General features: G+C 41.8%; 1 protein-coding gene across 3 annotated transcripts in view; it reads left to right on the top strand.

Annotated features, from left to right (window-relative positions):
• Positions 1-20,630, top strand: part of LOC124803045 (TRAF3-interacting protein 1) — a 265,079-nt gene extending 244,449 nt beyond the window's left edge. For all 3 annotated transcript variants that reach the window (XM_047264163.1, XM_047264162.1, XM_047264160.1), the window contains 2 exons: positions 1,835-2,046; positions 20,338-20,630. In XM_047264163.1, the coding sequence (XP_047120119.1) occupies positions 1,835-2,046; positions 20,338-20,479 (354 nt within the window). In that variant the 3' untranslated portion in view covers positions 20,480-20,630. The remainder of the gene's footprint in view (positions 1-1,834; positions 2,047-20,337) is intronic.
• Positions 20,631-21,548: the final 918 nt, after the last annotated feature.

Below are 21,548 nucleotides of genomic sequence, written 5' to 3'. Positions count from 1 at the left end.
CTTAGTCTTAGATGGAGCCCTCATTCTCTCCATGGACAACGCAGCCCCCAGGGTGGTTATCCCTTGAAGTTTACAGTGGGAGATGTTACAACTGTTGCATGAGGATCACCGGGGTGTTTCCTGAGCCAAAGCCTTAGCTCCCAGACGTATGTACAGGCCTGACATTGACCGGTAGCTGGAGCATTTGATTGATTATTGTGTGTCCCCACTGCGCTAGTCACCAGCAGCTCCCACGGCTTCATCTTCTTCATGAAGTCCAGGTACAAAGTTCTCGGAGCACATCCATGTCAATTTTACGGGACTGTTTTTGAATGTGTTTTGGCTGGTTGTCATTGAAGCATTTTTGCATTTTTCATATATGATCCAGTGCTCCTTGGCCACTACCGAAGTAACTGTTCAGGGTCTCTAAAAATGTTTTCCTGTAGAGGGTCTCCCAGTTACTCTCATTTCTAACAATGGACCTCAGTTCCTGTCCCAGACATTTCTTGATTTCTGTATGTGATGAGGCATCACCATGTTTGTTTCCCCAATCTAACAGGGAGGCTGTGCAGATGGATTACATGTTTAATACCCAAATGGAAAATATATCTGCAGGACTTTCGCACCAAGGAAGCATTACTTTTTTTTCTGATTGCCTTGTGGATGACTCCTATTGGTTTCTGTAGTCTTGCTGAGCTTCTCCATGGATGTCAGCTGCAGACGCTGATCCACCTCCTCCATCAGGGATCTCATCCACCGTCATGTTCCACTGTACCACATTTTTTGCCAGGGATGGCAGTCCGGGTGTACGGTTTTGGTCGGTGCCCCTGCTGGTTACCAGCAAGAATCGTGCGTCAAAACGGTCACTGTGTCTACACCCTCTGAACAGGAGACCTGGAGGTCTGGTGCCATCAAAATTGGCTGAGAGTCTGGGTGTCCCCCTCCCTCGCTGCATCTTGGCCACACTATTGCGTTTGCTGGTGCCCCAGCCTCTGGGTGCCACCTATCCGACAGTGTTCCAGACTCATTTTCGACCTGCTTCAGCACTGCCCAATGGGCCTACAATTTCACAGACTCCAGCAGCAACTCCGGTGCCCCTCTAGCTGGTGACAATACCCCTCACCAGTTTGATGTCTCTTGCACGGCCTCAGCCTGCAGCGTAGACACCTCCACCTCCACACTGCCGCTGGACATTGCCAGGAATTCCCACTTAGGCTGCCCATCACTGGTCCTGTTATCTCGTGCTCCAACAGGGCTCAACGGGATATTCCTCACCCCAACCACTCTTGCCCATATTCTGAGGTCACCACTGACCGAGAGTTGCTCTCCCCTTCCACTTCGAGGCCTCCACAGATGTGGACACTGGGGAAGGGTTATTGTGACCTGCATAGATTCCACAACTGCAATGGTGCACCACAAAGTCAGAAGATACGGGCACTGGCAGAGGCCTGCACTTGTAGATATGCACACAGTACCTCTGCAGTGCAGTCTACCGACTGTCCGAGGGCGTGCAGAGCCAAGCTCACTCACTCACTTTCAGTCATATGTTGACATTCGGCCTATGTGTTTCGGACTAGCAGTGCAGTCACTTCGTGGCAAGTGGTTTCCTGTACAGGTATTATAGAAGTAATGAAGTGTTGTGGCTGTCTTTACCAGTGTGTTCTTGTAGTCAGAACATCAGATAATGATAGCTGTTTGGAAAATGTATCCCACAATCGGCTCGGATGAAGACTATCTGAATTATATTTACCTCTAATTGAGATCTTCATATCAGTAGCATCAGTAATTTCTCATGAGATATTGTAATGCTATTCTATTCAAAATCTAAAAATAATGTTAACTATTTGGTATCCAGGAGTGGGAGGACGGACTCAGAAGAGAGCGAGATTCAGCAACTAGAGAAGTTGAGCGACTGCGCTCATCGATACAGACTCTGACTCGAGCAGCCAATCCTCTCGGAAAGTGGATGGACTTTCTACAAGAGGATGTCGACACAATGCAGCGAGAACTGGAGATGTGGAGGACAACCAACAAAGAACTGAAGCTACAGCTTGTGCAAGAACAAAAGTATGTAATTTATAATAGAAAATTTGGTATGTGATTATGAGTGTGATTGAAGAACTGTCATAGCAGACTGACCCTATAAGATTCCTATCAGCAAGTTGTAAGAATATAAATTGCATATGAGTGCTCAGTTTGTACTGGACTTTCAGTGTCACACCACAAGCCTGTGATCACTGCACTTGGGGTGCACTCTGCGTGACTGATGCATTAGTTTCGTTTATAGAGTGTGAATATGGGTATTAAGAAAGCCACTTGCAGAAAATATTATGTGCGCTCAACCTGAGTGATAATTCTTATGGACCACATGGCTGCTTCATGCATTGGTGTGTACATGAATTGCAGAGACATATTGTTTTTGTGATTGAGAAATACTAGTCTATTAGGAAGGATAAGCTTGACTTTTACATGTGCAAAAAGTTACAGCATATAGTGGAGACATTGAGTCACAGACAATCACAATAAAAATACTGCTAAACAAGTAAGCTTTTGGGCAAAAGGCCTTTTTCTGAGTTAGAAAACATATGCACACACACATTCATGAAAATAATCTCTCTCTCTCTCTCTCTCTCTCTCTCTCTCTCTCTCTCTCTCTCTCTCTCTCACACACACGCACACTCACACTCACACGCACACTCACTCACTCACACACACACACACACACACACACACACAGTGTCATTTGTGTGTGTGTGTGTGTGTGTGTGTGTGGGTGTGTGTAGTGTAATTCAGAAGAAGGCCTTTTGGCTGAAAGCTTACTTGTTTAGCAGTTTTTTTGTTGTTCCTGTCTGAAACTGAACATTACCACTATATGCTGGGGTAGTAGTATATCCTTTTCATAATATTGTCATCATTCTGTCCTGGATTTTCCATTGTTTCATCACAAGAATGGCCATATGAGCTGACAAATAAGGCACAATCACAGGTAAAAACAAATTTGGTGATCTATCTCCAAGTGACTATTGTAAGTCGGGCCACTGTTCCAGCTGCTGTGACTAAGGATGTGCAGGGGATGACTGGTCACATTGTTTGTGTTTTAGGCACAAGTAATGTTATAAAACCAATAGATGATGGAAATGTTTGTCTGAGATGTCCAGAGAAAATTTTAAACCACAGTAAGTCAATATATATTACAGTGACTTGGGTACTACACTGGCAAGATCTAATTTTTATTTTATGTGTTAATAATGAAATCTGAAACCATGTTGGGATTAGGCAGTAATTTGGATCTAGTTGCACTTCAGGATGGAATTACTGCTCAAATTAGCTAGATCAATAATTTAGATGATGGTGCTTACAATTTCACAGTTACAGAAGTTAAATTTTTGTGCATTCATGTTTATAATAATATTAGCGTATCTGTACTTTGGAGATAATAGAGGATGGCTATAGTTAAACTTTCACTGCTTGACATGGCCTTCAAGAAAGATGACTGATCGTAGGACAATGAAATTTTTTGGAAATGTGTTTGAGGACATGCAGAACAGAAATAAAGATATGAAGTATGTTTCATCACTCCACAAAATGTTCCAGGAAGAGGAGGAGATTAGTATTTAACATTCAGTCAACAATGAAGTCATTAGGGGCGGAGCACAAGCTCATATTAGGGAAGGATGGGGAAGGAAAGCGGTTGTGACCTTCTTTTATTTTTTTATTTAAAAAAAAAAAAACAGCATTTGTGATAAGCAATTTAGGGAAATCGTGTAAAATCTAAATCATGAAGGCCAGATGCAGATTTGAATCGTCGTCCTTCCGAATGTGAGTCCAGCTGCCAACCGTTGTGTCACCTGACTTGCTAAAATGTTCCAAGGCCACATATCATCAACTTCAGTCCTCACAAGAAATGTAAGTGCAAAGTTGACTCAGATAGTTTAATTATAACCAGCCCATACATGTTACAGTGAGGATATGTGACAGAACACCATTTTGCATTAAGGCTAAGCTTTAGTGTTTAGTTGTACGAAAATGTAAGTAAATTAGTGCAAATAATGGTTTTGTATAAGTCCAGCATTCACTAATTTATTGGTTGCTATTAGTTGATATAGTCTGACAAGTTATTATCCTTTATCTTTTTGAGATAGGATTCCATCGGGAACCATGTGTTCAACAACTGCAACATTAGTATTATAAACAAAAAAATGGCAGCATTGGTCATAACAGGTATGAAATTATTTATTAGAGCAAATCCATTTCAATCAGTGTGTGACCATCTTTAGTGTGAATATTCTTGATGACTCATGTAGTAAAAGCACATATTACAACTTCAACATGGCGTCAATACACAATTCAGTTCGGAAAATTTGTTCGTTAGCTGCTGTGTTCTTCTCTACTGACACCATGTTGAAGTTGTAATATGTGCTTATATAGGTGATGTTTTAACTGCTGCATCATTCCTCGCTCTACTGGTCCTGCAGAACACGTATCTTCTCTGTAGTCTGTACTATTAAGGAGACTCGATTAAACTACCTCATTGTGGACTAGTGAGGGAGCTATGTCATTGTAAGCATTTAGTGTTTCCAGAAACAAACCATGCTGGTGGTACCAGGAAGTGGCTCAATGCCAGCTTCTCAGTTTTGTGGAAGTCAATTTGTTGGGAGAAACCTTAGAACTAAGATTGTGGCTTGGGTAGTCATTATCTGTTGTTGAATTATTTGCAGGTTTAGCAGCTACTGCTATAGTGTTATTTTTGCAAGCTGTCTTGTGTAAAGTAATTTGTAGGTTTGACAGTCCTCATCATCATTTTTATTTCATGATTTACCCCTACTTCTATATTTGCAGCCAGTGACATTTTTCAAATTTTGGCATTCAATTTTTTTTTCTTTTTTTATGATCCTCTCCTCCACAGCTGGCACAGACCACTTGCTTTCTTGTGCAGTGTTTGATTGCTTTGTCTAGGTCACAGCCCTAAAGCAGCAAGGTATAGACACAAAGTTTATGATACACAGTGGCTGGAGTGGTATGGTGAGCGAGCAGCTCTGCCCAGAACGCAGTTGGGGGTCGCCAGTACAAGGTATGCAGTGGTGGCCACACCATCTGCATCCCATGAGCACCACCTCACCATCTGTTACCCCAAGGAAATGAACAACACAGACAAGATGATAAAAGCTTAGGAAAGATAAAACATTAAAAATGGCAAACATAAAAGAATAAGGAGAATAAAAAGGTGTGAAGGGTAGGAGCCAAGTGAGACTGCCGAGCAAAGGCTGCCACGGGCTCCTTGGGCCAGAGCAGGCGAGGGGTGTCCCTCCCACCATACAGCTGAGATGCTGAGTTGCAGATAGGCACAACAAAAAGACATTCAGAAAATGAACTCTTGGCCAACAAGGCCTTCGTTGGAGATCAAACACACACACACACACACACACACACACACACACACACACACACACACACAAACAAACTCAAACATACATGACTGCAGTCTCTGGCTGCTGAGGCCACACAGTGTGAGCAGCTGCACATGATGGGAGACGCAACCTTGTGGTGGGGGTACAGAGAACGCTGGGGCAGGGAGGGGGAGGGATGGATTTTCCATTATAAAACCAGGTCAGCCGCTTTGGTGTCATTCGCAAGCAACAGAGATGCTTGTCAGGAAGGTTAAGAGATTGCCGCAAAGCAGCCAAATTTGGGCAGTGTGGTAGGATGCGAACCACTGTCAGGTGGGCACCACATCTGCAGTAAGATGCGTTATTACATTGGAGATTGTGGCTGTGGGTCAGCCAAGTGTGGCCAATGCATAGCCGATAAGGGGTAGTGGATTGCCTGCAAGAAGTGCGAAGGAAGACTGCCACGTGGTTGTGATCTCTTTTATTGCTCTTAGTTTGTTTGAGGAGTCCAGGACAAACCATTCTGAGTTCCAGACACCCAACAACTGATGGTTTAGAGTTGACCAAAGGTCCAGTTCTGGGACCCCCATTTACAAAATTGGCATCCTGGTAGTCAACTTTGCCAAGCAGTCGGCATGTTCATTCCCTGAGATCCCAACATGTCAAGGGATGCAAACAAAGACAACTGTCGATCGAGCTTGATGGAGGTCAGAAAGCAGATCCTGGATAGTTCTTACTAATGGGTGGTGAGGGTAGCACTGGTCTTTCGCCTAAAGGCTGCTCAGTGCATCACTGGAGATTAGAAACATCCTGCCAGTGCAAGAATGAGCGTATCTAAGGGCTTGTTTAATGGTCACCAATTCAACAGTGAAGACACTGCATCCATTCAGCAAGGAGCACAGTTCTCTGCAAAATTGGTTCATCCATTGACCCTTGAATTGTCAGTGCATACAATTTCTGAGCCTGTAAATGCATCAAGGACATCCAGGAATAGCTGGTGAAACACAGTGGGGTCAACCGAATCCTTTAGTCCAAAGGATAAGTCGAGACAGACTCAAGGTCAGGGTACATGTCATCAGGGCCTATGTGATTCCTCCCTGTGACTAGAGGTGACAGTGGGGGAAGTTTGAGTTCAGAACAGAGAGACTGCAAATGTGACCCCAGTTCTGGGTCTCTGTTGTGGGAGGTGGACCTCCCTACTAGGGAAAAGGACATAGTAGCTTGGAGGCTTAGGGTAGCTGCGAACATGTATAGCATAATTGAGTAGCTGTTGTTGATACCTGATCTATAGTGAAGGATTGCAGCTTTTGTGAGTAGGCTGTTCATAGGGTTAGTTTGAAAGGCTCCTTTGCAAGTCGGACCCTGCAGTGGTGTATTGGGTCCAGTGACCACAATGCTGAGGATCATGCCGAACCATATGCGAGATTTCCATAATTAAGATGGGACAGGATCTGGGCTTTGTAAGGCTGCAAAAGGTTAGTGCAGTCTGCAACCCAGCTGGTGTTACTGTGGCAGCAGAGTGTATTAATGTGTAGCAAGCACCCTTGCTTAAGCTGGAGAAGATGGGGAAGCCATGTCAGCTGGGCAACCCATCCCAAAAAGCAGTAAGATTCCACCACATTGAGTAATTGGACCTCAAGGGAAAGTTCTTGGTGTGGCTGAACAGTACGATGGTGACAGAAGTGCAGGATGTGAGTCTTGGCAGTGGAAAACTGAAAGCTGTGGGTGACTGCACTTTCCAAATGGTGCCCTGTAGTCGGTGTTCAGCAACACCCACACTAGAGGAGCAATAGTAGAAACAAAAATTGTCGACATACAAGGAGGGCCATACTGAAGACCCCACAGCTTCTGCCAACCATTGATGACCACTAAAAAAGAGAGGGACACTCTGTACAGAGCCATGCAGGATCCAATTCTCATGGATATGGGGGGTACTATGGGGAATTATTTTTTGACAATTTTATTACGTATTTTAAATGTAACTTTAAGCTGAAATACCCTGCATAATGAATTTTGCTTATGACAACAGTGAATATCATTAACTTCATTTATGAGAGAGAATTAAATTTATTTATGAAAGATTAAATTTAGAAAATTTGCAAGAGCAGTTTATTTGTTCATAAGTTTAACTTAATTAACATTTTATGCTAGCTGCAAGCATCTACTGCCACTTAAACAGAGTTGAATAAGTTCACAGCCAATACTCAGTCAAGTTATAGGGTACTGTAAACAAGAAAACTGGCAGCATCAGTCGTAGGAGATTTAAAACCATTTATTACAGCGAATGATTTCAGTTACTGTGTGACCCTCTTCAGTGCACATATTCTAGTCTTGAAGAATGAAAATCTTGAGTTCAAAATTTGTTTGTTGGATGCTATGTTCTTCTGTATTAAAGTCATGTTGACTTTATAATATGTGCTTTTATTACAGACGTCTCAGAGGCAAAAAGCTTCTTGACCAGTGTGCTTGTAGTCAGACCTGATGTGAGAAATATCCTTGTCAGTGAAAGCCAGGTATTTTAAGGATCTCAGTCCTTACCACTTTAAGTGCTGTGACCTAGACCATACAACCAAACACTGCACAAGAAAGCAAGTGGTCTGTGCCAGTTGTGGAGGAGAGGACCATAAAATAGAAGGAAAGAAAAGAATGCCAAAATGTGAAAAATGCCATTGGCTGCACATGTAGAGGCAGGGGAAAATCATGAAATAAAAATGATGATGAGGACTGTCAAATCTACAAATTACTTTACGCAAGCCAGCTTACAAAAATAGACTATAGCAGTAGCTGCTAGATCTGCAAATAATTCAACAATAGGTAATTACTACCCAAGCCACATTCTTAGTTCTAAGGTTCATACAAAGTACAATACAAACACACAAATTGACTTCCACTAGAATGAAAAGCTGGCATTGAGTCATTTCCTGGTGCCATCAGCATGGTTTGTTTCTGGAAACACTGAATGCTTACAATGTCACAATTTCGTCACTAGTCCACAATGAGGTGGTTGAACCTAGTCTCCTTAATAGTGCAGGACTGCTCTGCAGGACTGACAGAATGAGGAGTAGTGCAGCAGTTGAAACATCACCTCTACGAGTAGGACACCGTGCAGATCGCACTTATGCTTAGAATACAGCAACTTGAGCAACAACATTGCAAACATGAAAATATCCCTGAAAATGTGAGGAAGAGAGAAGTACAGGTGGCAGCTCTAATCCAATCAACATATGTGAACAACGAAACACAACTAACTAACCACAAATCCAAACTACTAACATAGAGGTCAAACAAACATTCGTAGCTGACAACACCAGCCTAGATATGATAAACAATGACAAATGATTGATGTATGTGACAACCAAGAATGTTGCAAATGAACTTGTGACAAACAAGCATATGATAAGCAAGGGAGTAACAGGCAGAACTGAGTAATGAGGGAAAGAAAATAATTTCCGTAGATACTGGCAAACTCATAGATTAAAGTGGTGATAAACAACGTGGGGGTAAACAGATTTAACAAGGACCTGGAACTTGAGGAAAATTGTCCCTGTTATGAAGGTGCAAAACACACTGAAGGGACCAGAAGAAGTAAGACTTAAAACATGGTGGTCTAAACACTTTGGAAACAAGCCTTAAATTAAGTAGGTTTCAGCATAGAGATACGCTTCAGACTGCACTGCAGCTCTGATCCGTCAGTCTCACCCAAAGGGAGGCTAATTTTGTTTTCTGACAATGGAGCAGACAGATAGGATGACAGTACACAAGGGGAAACTATCAACAGAGTCACTCAAACTCTGTAACCTTCTTCAACAAACATGTTTGTGGAGATCAGAAAGTCTAGATAGAGAAAAAGGTTTTTGAGATATGATCAGAGCCCACAGTACGGTATTTTTTTGACCACAGCAAATTGGTACAAAGTGCTTTGTCTATGCAAAATTGTTCTGAGGCTCCTGCAGCTAAATATGATGTGGAATACTTCAGTGGCTGCAGAACTCTCGTTGGTTATTGATGAATATAAATGTGACACCTTATGTTTACAGAACCCTATATGTCAGGAATGGACAACTAAACTGCTTCGTGCCACAGGCCACGTAAATCATTGGAGTCAGCAGTGCCACGGTGGCAACTGTTGTTCTCAGCTGGAACTTCAGTATCACTAGGATAACTCAACATTGCAATAGCAATTTAGTAAAAATTGAAGTAAACAGTGACAGACAAACCTGGGTGATATTATCATAATGTGTTCTCGTGCACAAGATACCTTCAGAGATACAGTAGACTATGTAGCACATTTCTCTAGAGATTGAAAGTTACTGATAACTGTACACGTGAGTGGTAATACATGTAGAACTGATGATAAGGGACAAATTGTTAACAATATAAAACCGGATAATAATGTATTTATATTTAATAGGGAAGACCAACCACACATATATAAGGGACATGCTGCTGGAATGAACAGTATCAATATTACTTTAACCAGTACCATAAAGATAAACATGGATATCAACAGTTACATTGCACTTTGTAACCATTGACCATATTATCATCATTATAGACATTTAAGACAAAATGACACACTATAATACAGACAACTGACTCATCATAAACAAAGCTGACTGGAACAAACTCAAAATGCACAAATATCAAGAACTGGACAATAACATAACCAGTAGCATCAAATGTAGGACACTCAATTTGACTGAAATATTGCAGACAGCACAAGGCATCACTATACCACGACTATCGAACAGACTGAGGACAAAAACACCCTGGAGCACTGAACTAGATTGGGACAGGACATGAGGCAGGAAGGGAAACTGTATCAAAGGACAGTCACAGCGAGAGATAGACAAATAATAATAAAATATTATATAGAGCAGTCTCGATCGCATAAAAACACTTTTATTCTCAAGTACTGATTGGTTTTGGCCCAATGTGGACCATCTTGGGACTGTATGTCTTTGATGACATGTGGAGACTGCAGTTGACATCAGTCCCTGCTCCTTGTCATCACCTCTACACATCACCACTAGAGTACGGTCTGAAGATGATCCACATCGTGGCGAAACCAGTCACCACTTTTGAATAAAAGTGTTTTTGTGTGATTGAGACCGTTCTGTGTAATTTTTCATTACTGTTCATTGTAATTATTGCTGTGTCCAAATTGTTTACAAAAATCACCAATAGACAAATAAGACTACAGAAATGCAATGTTCTGTTTAAAAATGTAGTATAGATGATTGAGAAACAGCACTGGGAGGAATACGGCTCAACACAGTTGCAAATTAGCATGTGGAGTCAGCGACAAAATAATACAGAAAAATTAAGTCACCTCTGATTCTGGGAGTGCTAAAGCAGGATGACAGTACAATGACAAAAGGATGGAGGAATACAGTGCAACTATTGCTGAATACACCCTTGCCAGATGATGACCCTATAACAGACGCAGCAATGTAATACTGACCAAGAAACAAACTAGACAGTAGGGTATACAACTGTAACCATCAGCGACCCATTCAAATAGGAGGTCACATTAGCAATAGCGAGACTAAAGAAAAACAAAGTTCCAGTCCTAGGCAAAATCCACTCAGAAACTACACACAGGTTGCACCAAAAATAACACCATATTTAAAGGATTTATTAAATGATACTTGTTTCTCATAAGGATATCTGAGTTGTGGAAGTAGCTAATAAAGACCCTTCAGAACTGGAATCGTATTGACCTGTAAGCCTTCTAAATTCTGTAGCTAAAGTGAAGAAATGGCTCCTGTGCTATAGTGTAAAGGAACATAGAGAGCTCTACAGCCTTTGCCAACATCAATATGGATTCAGAGCAGGGAAATCAACTGATAATGCAAGAAACAAAATTTTGAAATTATAGGGCACACCCTTCAAAAATGTGCATCTCAGATTTTAATACACATTGTAGGGATCTTTGATAATCACTGGTTGCCTGCACTGTTTGCGCGATTCCGAGAACTTATTTTCCTGGATTGGTACCAAAACAAAGTAGCAGACTGGCAGGTGGGTAGCCACAGAGTAGTCAAAAGGAATACAAAGGGATGCCCCAAAGCTCAATTTGTGGACCCATCTTCTGGGATATCACAACTTAACTCCTCCAGCTTCTCACAGAAGGAGGCGAGCACACCGACAGGGTCATGGCCTATGCTGATGACATGTTTTTTGTGCTATATCCAGACATAGGATTGACATTATGGAGCAAAGCCTATGGTATCCTCAATACAACACAACATTGCTGTAATATAAACAAATTAACATAGCACATAAGACAGCATATGAGGAGCAACTTTTCAAAACTCATAATGTGTAGTGGAGAACAAAATTGAGGTTGATACAAAATCGTGTATTTTATGACCTGCTCTACACACCCCTGTAATCAGATCCCATCAAAATGTGTTTTCAAGCCTACAAAGATAGCTTTGAAAAGTAGCAAATGCAAAAAATTGCATTTCGTCCACCACTATGAGTGAACCAAACTACATTAAGCCCAGTACAAATTGAATTGGTCACATGTCTATCAGTGCATGGAAATAAGTTTGCAGGCAATTATGTGCACACAAATCCAAAAAGAATGTTACAAAGTGCTCATAAGACAACCGGTTACTAGTTTTTCAGAAGCCCTGAAATAAATTTCAGTCCTCACATCAAAACATACTTCCAAAATGGCGTACTCAGATCATACACTTGAGTGGCACTTCACTGCATAAAAGATCTTACCCAATCCACATCCAGCAGCAAAAGATCCCAAAAACAATTCTGCATGCTCTCAGCTCCGTTAGTCGCATGACCACTACTCAGTCAAAACTCCATCAGCAGCCAACCACACTTGGTTGCAAATGGTCATTTACATTTAACATTTAAATGATTACCATTAAGATTATTTATCACAAAATTCAAAATGTTCTTGATTTCATAATTGTTATAAAATCCACACTTTTTTCTTAGACTGTTACTTTGCCAGAATCCACATTCACTAGTCAGTTGTCTTACTGTATTTATGTCTTCCATTATAACACTTCTTCCATTGGCACTACATCCCTGGATGGGACTTGGCTTCCTCAATAATTTTCTGCCATTCCTCTCAGGACTTCACCGTGGACCTACAGTTACAGCAACTGACTCTGACAGCGTCCTCTCCAACCTCGTCACTCCATCTCAACCTAGGTCGTCCTCTTGTTCTTCTTCCTCCAGTTTCATTGCAGCAGGCTTTCCTTGTGGGATCTGTCTCATTATGTCCAGCCTGTCTCAGTCTACACAGCTTTATGAACTTTACCACATTATCCTCCTTATAGCAGTCATTAAGTTTGTCATTTCTTCACCTTCTCCAGGTCCCATTTTCGTATACAGCTCCAAAAATCGTCCTCAGTGTACTTCTTTCATGTGCTCTCAGTTTGTTTTCACCCTGCTTCACAATTTTCCATGTTTCTGAGCCATAAGTAAGTACTGGGCATGTCAGCATTTTGTAAAGTCGGCACTTAGTCCCTCGTGATATAAGCTTGGATCTAAAATGTTGCAACATTCCAAAGTAGCATAGGTTAGAAGCACTTGTGCAAGCCATAATTTCAGTAAAGGTGGTGCCACTTGTTTCTATCTTTGAGCCCAGGTAGGTGAAACATTCCACTCACTCAAATGTCATTCCATCAAGGGTTATTGTGGGCTGTAAAGGTTGGTTAGTGCCATTATACATATACTTCTCCTTTCCTCCTTTAATTCTCAGGCCCATCTTCTCTGCACTAAGTTTTATAGCTGAAAATGCACTTTGTAGATCTCTAAGTGTACTGCTCATTAAATATGTCTTCTAAATATCCCAGTAATTGTACAGATTTATAGCAGATAGTTCCTCTTGTATGAATATCTGATTTGCATACCTCTTTTTCAAGGGCCAGGTTGAAAAGTAGGCAGGAAAACCCATTTCCTTGCCTTAGCCCAGTTTGAGTGGGAAACTGAGGTGATAGCCTGACTGAACTCGCATAGTACACTGGGGTACTTTAGGGTGACCCCTATTAAATGCACCAATTTTCCAGGCACTCGAAATTCCCGCATTGCCTCATAAATTTTGGCCTGGTTTATTGTGTCATATGTAGATTTAAAGTCAATGAAAAGATGGTGTACACCAACATTGAATTCATCGGTTTTTTCTACAATTTGTTGGAGAGTAAATACCTGGCTTACAGTTGACTTTCCTGGTCTGAACCCGCATTGATAGCTTCCAATAATATCCATTTTGATACAGCTTTATTCAAATGTTATTTTTTGTTTTTAATACCAATTTCTGACTTATCATTCAAAACACAGTCAAACCTGATATGGATTTAAAGTAGATGTGTTTCATTGTGTGTAACTTCTCTTGCCACTTATATTTTTATTTATTAATCACTTTTCTCTCTCGTCAGAAAATTCTTGGTGATATTTCCCACAATACACATGTTCCAACAGACAGTGCCACAGCTGTGATATGTATTGTCATGTGACTCTTACAGAGTCAGTGCCTTCTTGCTGCTGGGTGGTGTGCAGTTGACATTGTAGGACTACACAGAGGTGCTCTTAGAGGAAAAGTCAGTTCTTTATATATTTCTGAACATCCATCCGTCTATACTTCCACCAAAAGGCTATCATAGCATTTGTGGCATGTTGCCCATTATGGCATGCCTGTAAACTGTCATGACATTGCGCCATGTGCAGCTCTTTGTGTATCACTACTACCCTGTTACCCAAGTGGTTCTTACAGTATAAGATACCAACCCCTCTGACAAAATCTGTGTCGGAAGCATACCAGTAAGATTCTACATCTCTTTCCTGTGCTTATGTCAACTCTTCTATGAGAACATTGTCAGTCTGGACAACCTGTACTTTGAAACTTAAGCCATCATCATTTTGATACGAGGGTAATCCCAAAAGTAAGGTCTCCTATTTTTTATAAGTACATAGAACTGTTTATTTCTACAATGGTTTACATCAGTTTACAGAATGAACATTTAGCTATTTTTTGACATAACCACCATTTCTGTCGATGCATTTTTGTAGACGCTGTGGCAGTTTTTGTATGCCCATCATACCAGCTCACTGCCTTGCTGTTCAGGAAGTTATGAACCTCTTCTTTCGCTTCGTTGTTGGAGCTGAATCGCTTTCCGGCCAAATGTTCTTTTAACCTAGGGAACAGGTGATAGTCACTGGGTGCCAAGTCAGGACTGTAGGGTGGGTGGGTGATTATGTTCCACTGAAACTGTTGCAGGAGAGCAACGGTTTGCCGAGCAATGTGTGGGCGAATGTTGTCATGGAGAATGTAAACGCCCTTGCTCAACATTCCTCTTCTCCAGTTCTGAATTGCCCGTTTGAGTTTTTTCAGAGTCTCACAGTACCTGTCAGCATTAATTGTGATCCCAGCGATTCAGCTCCGACGATGAGGTGAAAGAAGAGGTTCACAACTTTCTGAACAGCATGGCGGCGAGCTGGTATGACATAGGCATACAAAAACTGCCACAGCATCTAAAAAATGCATCGACAGAAATGGTGATTATGTCAAAATATAGCTAAATGCTCAAGCTGTAAACTGATGTAAACCATTGTAGAAATAAAAAGTTCTATGTACTTATAAAAAGTAGGAGACCTTACTTTTGGGATTACCCTTGCACAAACAACCCTTTTATGGTGCACATCATTTTATCACAAAAGTTTCAGTGCTCACACCAGGCCAGCATGGTCAGTGATCACAGTGAACTTCCACCCCTACAAATAGCATTTGAAATAATTTACTCCCAAAACAAGGGCCAGTAACTCTTTCTCAGTAGCACTACAGTTTACTTATTCTGAATACACCTGTCTAGAAACACAACCTATGGGATTTTTTTTTCTCCATTATACTCCTGACTAAAGACAGCTCCATGAGCATAATCCAAAGTGTCTGTTGAAAGAATAAATGGTTTTTCAGACTCTGGGGAGACCAGCAAAAGTGAACTACTTAAAGCATTCTTGTCTCATGGCTATCTCACACTCTTCTGTCCACTCAAATACAGCACCTTTCTTCAATAACTTTGTCAAGGGTTTAGTCACCATGGCATAATCCTTCACAAAACAGAGACAGTAATTAGCTAGACCAAGGAGTGACTGTAGCTTCTTAAAATTAGTAGGAACTGGATAATTCTCAACTGCTTCTGTCAACCTTGGGTGTGGCTTAACTACGTCTCCACAAATAATATGTCCCAGGTACTGGACCTGTGGCTTTGCAAGCAAACACTTCTCTATTTTTGAGCTTAAATGAGCACTTCACATCTTGGGCAACACACTTTGTAACCTTTCTGCATGTTCCTCAACTGTTCTTGAAAAAGTTATTATATCATCCAAGTATAAGAGACACATAGTGGGCTTCAAGCCTCTCAATAGTAATTCAGTGAATATTTGAAAAGTAGCAGGCGCATTCCTTAGACCAAAAGGCATACAAAGAAACTCATATAATCCAGAAGTGGTTTTTGTTGTAACGGCAACCGGAACAGTTGCGAGGTTGAAGTGACAGAAAGCGCGGCAGGACCCACGGAGCAGCCCGCGAACAACAACACAATAGGAGAGGGCAGACACGACCAATGAAGGACAGAACAAACAACAACAAGATTGAAACAATGGAGTCACAAGAAAACCTAACAACCATGTCGACTCGTACACAGAACAAGAAAGTAAATAAGTTGTCTATGGCAACGCAAGATTAGACTCGCTGGCTGAGCGAGAGGCGGGTGCTTAAATACTTTATCGGGGGCACCACTATTGGCCGCTGGAACCATGTGTTCCACTGTGGCGCCCTCACACTAAATGTGGGCCAGGAGGTGTGCGCCACCACAGCTTACGGTGCGATGGTGCAGAGAACTCTAAGGGTCTTCGACGTCCATGACGTCTGGCGGGGATTCAAATTCCACGGCGCGCGGTACCAGAGTTTTGGGTCTATTCTGTGGCGCAATCGAATTTCCTAATCTGTCCATTGTTTCATCAATATGGGGTAGAGGATGTGTTAGGGGTTGTGACCTGATGTAACACTCTCTCATCAACACACAGACGATAGGACTTTCTCCATTGAATGCCTTTTTAGAGACCATGACAATAGGCAAAGACCTAGGCTTGTAGGGGGTTGAATTATCCATACAGCCACCTGCAACTGAATAGTTTTCTCAACAACAGATGGGTGATAAGTCTATCATCTTCTGTGGGAATTTCGTGCAGTAAGGGGTTAGTTGCTGGCAAATACTGCCATTCCTACAATAGCCACACATATTCTTCCAGAACTGGGCATAAAAGATTTTGCTCTGAATCAGAAAAACATGCAATTTCTCATGTAACTGATTCCTTAGAAAAGGCATAATTGCATGAACCTTTCTCTCTGGCAACTGCTTTTTCCTACTTTGCTTAAAGTGTTTTGCATATCGAACTGCTTCTTCAGTTACTTCCTCTTCACTGGCCAGTACAGTTCCAAGTGGAATCTCTACATCTCTCTCTGACCAAAACACATATTGATACTCATATCTTCTTTTTCACTGCTTTTGCATTACTTATGCTCCTTTTGACATGGGATTGAACCTAGTTGAGAATGTCATTCTGTCTGTACAGATCAACCAGAAAGTCCAATCTCAGTGGTATGTGAGTTTTGATATCAATTCAGAGAACTTTTCCCTTTCCTCTGCTGATTCTTAGGGGGGGGGGGGGGGGGGTGATCATTTTTAATGCCCATGTACATGGTTTTATTGGAGCCCGTGGAGTAGGCCTCACACCACAGGTTCTTCGCGACTGAGGTGTGCTTATTGCCAGAACAGTGAGTTGCCTCACTCAATTGAACAGTTCACATCTTATAATCTATCAGTGCCTGAAAACGGCTCATGAAATCGTTCCCTGAAACAGTACCGAAATCTCATCTGCATTTCCTGACCAGCTCCTTGTCAAACTTGTACCTTCTCCCATCAATCTGCAAGTCTACTTGTCAGTGCCTACAGGAATGATTTTATCATCACCTAAACCTCTGATGTTGTTGTATGGCAGTTTTAGCACATACTTGTCACATTGTGACACAAATAAAACACTAACTGGCCTCCTTTTTTTATTAGCATTTTGACAGTTCTTCCTCTGAGCTTGCCTTCTAACACTATATTTTCCACTTTACTGGTTTCTCACTTTCTCAAATGGTTCATTGCTCTTGCAGGGGGCGAGTGGACCTGCTCCACACTCATTTTCCCACAGTACACTTGTGTTTCCCCATTGTGCCCACCCATTTTGCATATTACTTTGTGATGTGACCACTGCGGGAAACCACCTCTGATTTTACAGACAGCTGTCAGTTGCATGCACTATCATATGACATTTTGTTCAACAGGGAGTGCAGCAGTGCTCAGCTATGTGGTTCCGTTCCTCACACTTATAAAAATTTGTATCATTTACAGAAGCACAAAAATGCCTCAAATGGCTCTGAGCACTATGGGACTCAACTTATAAGGTCATCAGTCCCCTAGAACTTAGAACTACTTAAGCCTAACTAACCTAAGGACAGCACACACATCCATGCCTGAGGCAGGATTCGAACCTGCAACCGTAGCAGTCATGCGGTTCCTGACTGTAGCGCCTAGAACCGCTTGGCCACCCCGGCCGGCACAGAAGAGCAACATGGCTCATTGCTATGCGGGGGAGTTCAAACAAATTGACCCACATCCTCATGTAACAGAGTCAGTCTCACAGCTTTGTCTGATGAGGTGGGGGACACCGTTGTAACTTTATTTCAGGAATAAACACATCAGTAACTCTCAGGTCAGTTTCCTTGATGAGAACCTCATTTCATGTATCATCTTTGCCCAATGCATATGTATGGCAAGATACATTTAGTATTCCATCTGCAAAAGCTTTGAGATCCTGCAGACATTTTTGTGGTACAAAATGGACAACTGCTCTCAGTAACAGATGAAGCTACTTTTATCAGAGTCGTGTTCTGCACACCCCTTTGCCAGCACATACAAACTTGTTGCATCATGTACAGCATCAACAGAATCCATAAAAGTACAGGCATCACCTGAAAATTGCGACTTGGTTACATTCAGAGGAAAACTGTCCTTCCAGGAGCAAGTATGCCCCACGTCACAGACATTCTACAAAGAGGTGATAACACTCTCACAGAGTTTTCCCAACAAAGAAGGGACAAATGAAACCACAGGAAGCATAACCCATATTGGTACATTTGTTTCAGTTTCCACTGCAGAGGCCCAGAGGTGCTCGCAGTAGTTGGACTTGCCGTCTGTCTAGTTTCACGTTCGAGTCAATGTAAAAAGTCAGCAATCTGCTCCTGTAACTGTATTTTCTGTAATAACAACTTACTAACCTGCTCTCAGATGAGAGTGACATTATCTAGTCTTGGCATTACCGGCAGTAGTGACTTTTTGCCATTCCTGCGACCAATTTGCCACAGACTGCTTGTTGGGCACAGTTACAAGATTTTAGTCCAAATTTCTAGAGACAAAAGGTGTTACAAATGAAAGGAAGGTCTCAACGTTTAACTACAACATTTAATTAACAAAAACACCCCATGAGAATGACATCCAGAGCAGCAGCTCACCGATAAGATGAATACGAAGTACGTGGGCATAGCAGTGGGACTTACGTACACCTTTTCAGTGTCAAGTGAAGAGATGCAGCAGGTGTGGGTCAGCAACAAGACGCTCACTGTCAGAGACAGTGGCAACGACATCAGCACAGGCCCTCGTCAGGCAGCGTGGTGATGAGGAAATGTGGCACATGCCCCCAATGTTGGTGTAGGTGGGTTGGGCCGTTCTAGGCCGGTTGGCACAGCAGTAGAACATGTAGCGCAGGTGCTGTGCAGGCAGTGACTGCTAGGCCACAAAAGCTGGCATTGTGGCAAGAAAGGGCCCGATGAGGCCGAACACTCGGGAGTGCCGGTGGCTCACATCACCCGTGTGCTCGCAGGTGCAGCACAGCATTACAGAGCACGTCGAGCACCGAGTATGGTGCAGTGTACCAACTCTCTCTTCCAAAAATAAGAGGCCACTATCCACAAAATGACTTGTCGACCCAGGTTGAACAAAATTTTATAAACTGTAATAACTTTTTGGCAGAGAGTTAGCACAGAGCTGGGATGTGGACGCCTGGTTGTGCTACAGAATTTCTCAAAAAGAGAATTGTAATGAGAATTTCAGTGTTATGTTTGGTGTTTATTGCTGTAAGCCCTGTTACTAAGGAATATAAGAAAAGAGCTGAGCTACAGCACTGGGAGGCCGCTGGAATCAGACTGAGGGCATAGTACCATAAGAGAGGAGCTAGCAAACACATGTGACCGGTAAGAAAGCCACTAGGCGAGAGAGCGACCATCTGTCTGAAGCACTTCTTGCCAGCTCTCTCCACCTCTCCGATGTGATGATTTTCGACCTTCTTATCGGCTGGCAGGCTGATACACTAAGGTATCCCACTGTTAGCAAAGCCTTTCAGCTGGTTGTGGGCAAGGGCACATCGAGTAAAATCCAGTACACACTCGCGCAGTTTCGGCTACTGTCTCTTTGTAGAATTCAGTACTGGAATAGTAAAATAAAGTGCAATAAAATTTTAAAAGGAAAATTCCTCAATGCTCGGATTTCTGTCTCAGTCTGGTTGCTCACAATGTACACCATCTTAAAAACTGTACCACCTCTTTTTAACCATACTTGAAAACTCTGCATATTTTTCTTCTGTTGACTAGTTAAACATGTACATTCTAAAAACTACAGTCTGTTTAAAAGAACTGAAATCAAAATTTAATTGCGTATAGCACTCACAGATTGGAAAATAGTGGTCTTCTCAACTTTCATGCAGTATTAGTGAGAGTACAAAAATTACTGTAAAGAATATGCATAAAAGGATAGTTGATTTATTATAGCCATTAGTGCAGTGAAGACTAATTATATATTAAATACTTATTTAATCTTATCATTCTGTATTTCAGCCAGACATATCAACTAATCGAACCATTGAGAAGACAACTGCAACACTTGGGAAAAGCTACTGAAGACCAGCAAGAGCTAATCACTGCTTTAAAAAGTAAAATACTTCAAAATGACGCATATATACACAAACTAGTGACATGAGGCTCACTGCAAAAGAGGGGGAGGAGGAAAGAATCTAAACTGCTTGAAAATTTCTCACAAGAATTTGTTACGCATTAACATGTATGTATATTGCAGCTAGAAAAATAACTTAGTAAAGATTTTCTTTTTCCTGACATGCTCTTTGTGTTAAATTCTGTGGCTATGAAAATGTCTGTACCCAAGCATTATTCTAAGTGTCAAAACATTTCACACTAAAAACAAATAAATGTGTAACTTTCAGGCTGCAGAATTCTTTCCAATTGCAGCTTATATAGTCCATCAGCTTCTTATTTGGCTTTAGCTTTGCACAGCTGAGTGGACCTTATTTCACAACCATCCCACCAGCACTAAATTTTAACTAGTCCCTGAGAATCACTGTCAAGGTTCCCATATCAGTAGTCAGGAATAATGCTAACCTCTAGATCATGAAGGAACTAAAAAAAAAAAAAAAGATAATTATTTCCAACTTTAATAATAATGATATATAACATATAAACTACTTGTTTGGTTAGGTAGTATCATGCGGAAGGGGTCAGAAACAGCAGCATTGTGCCTGTGCGCAGATAGGCATAGGTAGCGCCGGAACAGTAAATGGGAAAATTCAGAACAGTGCGGTTACTAATGAGCTCACAGTGGTCGCAGGCATTACAAACCAGTTCAAAGCACAAATTGGCATCAGCAGTGCATGATATGTAGCTTCATATGATACTAGAGAGTAAGTGTCAAGCTGGAACATTTAGGTACTTGAGGGGGTTTTCGAGAGACTTCATGTAACTATTTGACATGGTGCGAGCACCAAGCACGGAGAGGATTGTAAGTTAATGACCTGAAACCCATGAGATCTCTCGTATATCATCTGAGTTGACATCTACATCACATGATACTACATCCCTCCCACCTTTAATGGATCGAAGGGTCAGGACAGTGCCACAATTGACAGGGGTGGAGGAAACTGTTGATCTTGGTAACCACCTCGATGACTTCTTGCATTTTGGCATCTGACTCAGGCACTGGAATTGTGTCTGCTCAAGCTGCTAGCTAGAGTTGTGTGTGGCACTGGTTGCACCAG

This window comes from Schistocerca piceifrons, chromosome 6, assembly GCF_021461385.2.
Source record: "Schistocerca piceifrons isolate TAMUIC-IGC-003096 chromosome 6, iqSchPice1.1, whole genome shotgun sequence".
NCBI lineage: Eukaryota > Metazoa > Arthropoda > Insecta > Orthoptera > Acrididae > Schistocerca > Schistocerca piceifrons.
Note: the sequence above shows the minus strand (reverse complement) of the source record. Positions and strands in the feature narration are given on the sequence as shown.